Source organism: Leuresthes tenuis, unplaced genomic scaffold (genome assembly GCF_036924035.1).
Source record: "Leuresthes tenuis unplaced genomic scaffold, fLeuTen1.0.hap1 SCAF_9, whole genome shotgun sequence".
Taxonomy (NCBI): domain Eukaryota; kingdom Metazoa; phylum Chordata; class Actinopteri; order Atheriniformes; family Atherinopsidae; genus Leuresthes; species Leuresthes tenuis.
In genome coordinates this window covers 12,762,827-12,769,642 of record NW_027325363.1, presented here as the reverse complement: position 1 = coordinate 12,769,642, position 6,816 = coordinate 12,762,827, and the positions used below count along the sequence as shown (strand labels likewise).

The window sequence follows — 6,816 nt, the reverse complement described above, 5'->3', positions numbered from 1 at the left end:
TGTGATGTTTGAGGTGCCAGTAGATGCATTTTACACAGTCTGGTTACTCGTTTTCAGTTCTTCTTCCAGTGTCCCAGTTAGATGACTCACTTCCCTCTGATTCATGTTAACATTGAATCGTTTAATTTAAAAAAAAAACTTAGAACTTGGAAAAACTCTTTCCAATGTTTCTACACCCTTTAGTGCCAAAAAAAACAACACAGACCTCTTTGTTTCCGTTGTCCATGATAAATCATCATATGCTACATTACATGTTAGATATTGTAGGCTTTTCTTACTTCTGTTTGTTGTCTTGTGCACATTGACAATGTTTTATACTGTTCAGGGGTGTGTTGTTTCATTTGCAAAACTCTGTACTAAGCCGATATTTATCTGTATTGATATTGTGATTAAAAGAGATTATTTCACATAGTTAGATTCTCACATACTGTACACAACAGCCTCACAGCAGGGTGAGATTATTCATGCAGAGGCTTGCTGCAGCTCCTCTTCTTCATCCTCTTTCTCCTTCCTTTCTGTCCTTCTTCATTTTTGCTCTTTGTTGTTATTGTGGCGATCACATAGCACAAGTTCTGTTTTTTTATGATTTTCAGACATCCCATGGGAAGCTTGAAAACATCTAATTTACCTGTAAGGATTTTTCTCTTTAAACCAACAACTTGAAGAGCTGTCAGGTTTGCGGTTAGGGCTCACAGATGCTATGACGTCTACAACACAGAGCTGACTTTTGCCATTCAATTAGCTCATCAGAACAGGGAGATAAGTGTGGTTATGTATCATTGTCATACTCCACTCTGGCCTCTTTATGCATACTTTCATCTCTGCTCTGTCTGCCTGTTTCTGTCTCTCCTCATCTATCCTCTCCCCTCCTCCTTTGTCTGCCTCTCTCTTCTTGTTTTTCCTGTCTACTGAACAGAGACGTGTTGATATGAGGCCCGCTTGCATGGCCACAAGGGAACAAGTCTCTGGTGCTTTTGATCAGCTGCAAGATCAGACATGTCCACCGCTCCCCCACGTACACTCCAGTGACTGATCATGCAGTATAGTGCAGGCACAGACAACCAAAGATGCACACCCACACATGTTCCCTCTGTTAATCATACAAGCATGGGCACATGCACAATGCAGAGGGACTGAAGTCCATGTGTTGCCTCTGCTCACAGCAGGGTGGCTTGTTTGCTGGACACAAGGGAGCGGGAGTGAGATGGTGTATGTGATTTCCCCTTTCTTGCCCTTTCTTTTTCTTTTGACAGTAAGATGGATGATTGCAATCACAGGAGCCATCAGTGAGACAGAGTGGAGGTCTATGGGGCAGCGAGACACAGCCATGGGAAACCAGCCATCAGATTAATGTGCCACGCTGCCATGGGAACAATGCGCTGTTTATTTGTCGGGGTTTGGGGGGGTTGTTGTTTCGTATGCATTTTCTTCTCTCTGTCTCCCTTCTGTGCTGCCTTTTGATGTACACAACATGAAAGCTTCCTCATAAAATATGTGCAGTCTTTGTAAACGGGACGGAGAAGGAGAGTGTTTACGTTTCACAACATAGAGAGACTACTGTAAGTCAATATGTCTTTTCAGACCAGTACAAATACGTCAGATTTCATAGTGATTATACTGGTTTCTTTCATCTCTTGAGAGAATTAGAGGCAGACTTTTCACTCCACAGTCAGCGGATGTTTTTAAGAGAAACATCTGTTGCTATACAAATGAGATTACTGTGTCTCTAGCCAGGGGCCATGTAGGTTATGAATGGCCCTGTTGCTGACGAGAAGGACTGGCGGAGAGCTGAGAAGGATCTTTGTAATAAGCTGTGGCTGGTAGTTACGGGTCTTAAACCAAATGAAATTGCCTTAGATTCTGGGTATTCATCAACACGCACTTTGAACTTGCTCAAATGTATAGAGATCGTTGCTTCACTGAATCACCATCTCATATTGATACGTCCAATATTTCACCTTGTTGCCAAGCAACTACTCACCTCGTGCTCTGTAAACTTGTCAGCCTGTGACATGAGGTGATATTTCATCAAGCAGGGGAGCAACAAGAAAGAAGAGTTACTGTCTCCAGCTCTTTGAATTAACTGTAATCAGTATTTCACTGATCAAACTTTGCATTATCTACAGATTTACGCTTAAAGATTTATGCTTTTGCACTTTATTACTTTAATTCAAAGCTATCTGTGGGATGAATTCCTGTGAAAAGCATCACACTCCTCCCTCCTCCCTCCTATTTCTTCTGGGTCAAAGACCTTGAAGGCAGTGGGAATAGTCTTCTCAGGGTCAGCTCCTGACAAAACACGGGTAAAGCTGCTGCTCAGAAGTGTTCACTTACACTGACACAGCTGCACATTGGATTGACTTTGAATGCCCTAATGCTGAAAAGTAATAGCCTGATCCTTACTGCAAACTTTAAGACTTTGCTACACACATCAGAGCTACAGTTTGAGTGTGTTTTGTGACACGTCCTCTTTTATGCAGTGACTCTTTTAGTGGATTAGATTAATTTCTACCAAAAAAATTCTTTGGGAGATAATGAAAGCAACATGGAGCCTGAACTTTAAATCTTAAAGGTCTGACTGGATGAAAGACCAACTATTAGTTTAAATCAACTCATGATTGAGGGTCAACGCTTCAAAACTGCTGTTATTTTCAATAATGGCTGTTTTCAGCCTGTGCTTTAAACAGATAATATGAAAATTAATTACTTATAGAGTAGCCAAGGTGCTCCTCGGGGATCTCTGTTTTGGTCCATGTGTGTGAAAGCCCACGAACAGAAGACAACAGAGAGGGCAGAGCAGCTCTTCACAGCATGTGGGAGTCCGTTTTCTGTATCCAAATCTCTTTGAAGTCCTGGATCTGGCTTTACCAACAGATTTAAGTGCTTGTAGAAAAGCAGACATATCCCTCTGCTGAGACAGGAGGTACGGTTCCCTGAAGTCAGACCAGATGAGGTGGAGAACACCATCAGTCAGCAGAAACACCTCAAACCTTTGAGAAGTCTGAAAGTTTTGTTGTCTGTACATTATCATTCACTAACATTATTGATTATACTTTTCTTGTGGCTATTATAGTTTTATTTGATTTGTTACGTGTAATACCAAATCAAATACTGAATAATATTCAAGATCGATGACTCTGTTGCTAAGTAGCAACATATTTTCAAGGGGGTGTGTGCAATGAAAAAGCCAGGTGTACTGTTCTGCCCGTTTCTGTTGCCCCAGTCTTTACGGTGGTCAGATGAAAATCAAGGATATGTTAAGAAGTGCCTTTTATTGACGCATCGGTTGTGTGCCCAGAAAGTGGAGACAGTTCAGTTCATATCTGCCGCAGTGAAATTGCACGGTGTGCCATTTTGTGGACGCTTTGAGCAAAACAGACTTGAGGTATGAGAGCAACACATTATACAGAACTATTTCTGAAAGCACTAAAGAGAGGAATGTGACTTTCGATGTTCCCATATGAATGGGATTTAAACAGGGATGAAGGGTCTGCCTGTTGTGGCCATCTGACACCATTATAGCAGACGGACATCAGTGGTTTCAGCAGCTGTTGAGTCATGAACCCATTAAGGGTGTCATGGAGGCAAAGAAATGTCTCATTTGACAGTGTAAAGTGTTAATTCTGTGTTAGGGCTCTAACACAAGAGGTGTAAATTTAAATAATCCATGTGATGGCTTTTTCACTCATATCAAGTGACTCGTGAGGCACACATGTTCAAGTCTTTTCTCATTTGCATTTTTGTCTGCCTCATTGCTAAGCTACCCTATAAAGGGCAGTAAAAACAACCAGCAATGTTAGATGAGAGCCTGAAGGGTATAATAGTGCAACTCTTTTGCTCTACGAAGTCATAAACAGCACAATGAATACCAGATTTGTGGCAGAGTACCAGCTTCAAAAGAATTAATTTAGATCAGGAACAGTACTGAATTGAACCATTTCATGGCATGTTGTGTGGCCGACTCTGACAGGACCATAACCCATGTAGGCTATGTTGTTAAAAGCAGATCAAACCCAGCGATGTTTGAATGAACAAATATATCACCATGCCACTTCAGATGAGATGAGGAAGGACATATTGGAACAGTCTGGACAACGTTTCTAGGTTAATTTCCTGTCCATGTTTTCTCCAATTTCCCAAAACTGAATTTCCTTGATATCATTGATTCGTGTTCGAAAAAAATGATCACTTGCTGAGAGAGAAGTTATCCTCAGAGATATAAAAGCAGCATGATATATTCTTTTCAATACAGTTAACATTTTTTAAACGTATATAACATTTTTATTCATATAATTTGTCTTTAAGTTCAGTGTATAAAGCTGTGGAGCTGGAAGAATTCCACAAATAAAACATGCTGGTCATTAAACGTTGTTTTCTACTAATCATTCAGTCAGTCAAGCGGTTTAACCTCTTTAAGCTCACTCTCCTGTGAACAACAAAACAAGTGCAAATAACTTAAACACGTCTTAAAACATGTTACAACAACCCTAAACAGATTGTAAATGCCTGGGGAAATCTAATTTTAGGCAATGTAAATTAATCAGATAACTATAATATTCAGATAAATATAGCTTAATTTGTGATCAATGGGACCACCCAGTGCCCCTCACTGGGTGGTCCCATTGATCACTCACAGTCTTTATCTTGTGGGTATAAACAGTCATCAAAAGAATATTATGAAGAATAGATTCTCTTTGACAAAATAATTCAGTCATTTTTTCTCTGTTGTTTAAATTCACATAAAATAAATACAATCAAATGTCTCATAGGCTATAAATAGATTTAACTCTGAAAGCAGCAGGTGGGCACTGAGTCTTTGTCTCCTTCATAAGAGTGTGGTTGGTTCGTTTCATCTCTCAGCTTAGATTTCATTCTAAAGGGTGCTTCAGGAGTAAAACCACCGCGTCAGGTCCTTCACCACATCAGTCTGTCCTCTGCTCCTCCTCACCGCCCTGCAGGCCGTACAGTAATGTTCATCCCAGAAGGCCGGCTGGTGTAAACTGTAGCTCCCCCTCCAGTCCAGGTGCCGCCTCAACCGGACCGGATTGCGCCTTAGTGTCAGAAGGTATCGGGCCAGCTCCTGCACTGTGGGAAAATCGTCCACGTGGATGAATGCCTCAGGGGGCAGGAAACGCTCATAGTTCTGTCTGGACGGACCCAGCACCACCGGGACAGCACCGGCCATCACCGCGTTCCATAGCTTCTCCGTGATGTAGTCGGTGTGCTGCGAGTTCTCCAGGGCCAGGTAGAACATGTACCGCTCGGCCAGCCGCACAACGCTACCATTGACTCGTGGCAATAGCCGGCCCGCGCGCCCGAACACATCAATCTGAATGTACCTGCGGAGCTGGTAGTAGAGGGCCACGCGCGCGTGTCTCTCTGACCAGTTGCTGATGACCCAGGCAGCGAGGCGGTGCCGGGGGCGGTTTGAATGGGAGGGTCTGGAGAGCCGGCGCGCAAAAGTGTTTTGGAGACCCCCAGTTGTGCGCGCACTGGGGACCAGGTATCCGTACGGTAAGAAAATATCCGAGTCAGTTCTGTAGCTCATTGTGAGGTTGAACACGCCCTCGAAGAGCCACAGTCTGGGGGTGTGCGTGGGGGACTCGTAGTTTAACCATACCCACTTTTGCGCACCTGGCCGGGGTTCCAGTGGAAGATACGCGGAACCGGTGGCAATCTCCCGGTGGTGAATGATCACAGCGTCAGCCTCAAGGTATGCGCTTGTGTCGTCGGTGAGTGCGCACCCACTGATACGATAAGATTGCAAGCAGTCCGGAAGTTTGCGATACCGACCGAACGGATGCGTCCATATCAACAGCGTCACCGCGCTCACCTCCACAGAAAGAGACGGTTGAAACTGATCCGAAAGGTAGAGCATGCTGACTCCCAGGAGCAACAAAAAAACTACAGCGGACACGCTCACTGAAGAGCAGATCCGTTTGAGAGCACGCACAGAACATTTCCTCCGCAGGGACAAAGCTGGCTCCCTGGCTGCTCTTGGAAAAGTGACTGTAGAGCGGCCAGCTGGTCTCCATCGAGCCCAAACTCCCATCGACGCCACTGACCCTCCAGATTCTCCCAAACTTATGTCGGTAGCAGCTTATTTATTATTCCCAAAGCGGAAACTACTCTTAAGTCTGTTGAGGGGGGGAATAAGAAGACAGAAATCACCCAGTGTCTTTAAAGATATGTTTCCTGCTGACACACCCAATTTACATACTTTGAAAGTGGTCCAGGTGAAATAAGGAGTGCAGATCGCATGGGGTTATAATAACATTTAAATGCCGCCATCAAGCTTCTTTCTGCATTGTTGTTACCTGCCTCATGTCTTCATGGTCCATATAAAGTGAAAAATATTTGCTCCAGTGCAGTCAAACTTTTTGACGTGGCACAGTCGTCCAGGGTTCCAGTTACAGCTGAATGGACCTTTTGTGAGGCCTGTTGACTGTCGGAGTGCCTTCCGGGTACTTTTGGCTTGGGTAAACACCTTGGCCCAGGTGTGTCCTGCTGATGAAATGAGCAAAGGTCTCTCTTTTTTTCTTCTTCTCGAAGAAAAAGACATACGTTGCAGATCTAGTGTTAGTACCATAATTATAACAGCATGCCACATATTTTATGAGGTGCTTATTAAAACTTTTGCACTCGAAATGGGGGAGACCCTCAACTCTGCTTGTACACCACATACCGCCCCCCCCCCCCCCCCCCCCCCCCCCCAACACCCCAACACACACAAACACACACACACACGCGCAAGAAACATCTGAAGCCATCCACCACTAGGTGTCTCCCTACACAAGCACAAAGCCTGTGCAGTGT

The 6,816-nt window shown here is 44.0% G+C and overlaps 2 protein-coding genes across 2 annotated transcripts in view; both read right to left on the bottom strand.

The window, feature by feature from the left end:
* snrpa (small nuclear ribonucleoprotein polypeptide A) overlaps positions 1 to 6,816 on the bottom strand; it is a 286,754-nt gene that overhangs the window by 73,046 nt on the left and 206,892 nt on the right. The window lies entirely within an intron of this gene.
* On the bottom strand, positions 4,642 to 6,249 carry LOC140314246 (alpha-(1,3)-fucosyltransferase 4-like). The gene has a single exon (XM_072392376.1). It carries the CDS (start codon positions 6,050 to 6,052, stop codon positions 4,886 to 4,888), a length of 1,167 nt encoding a protein of 388 aa, XP_072248477.1. The 5' UTR covers positions 6,053 to 6,249; the 3' UTR covers positions 4,642 to 4,885.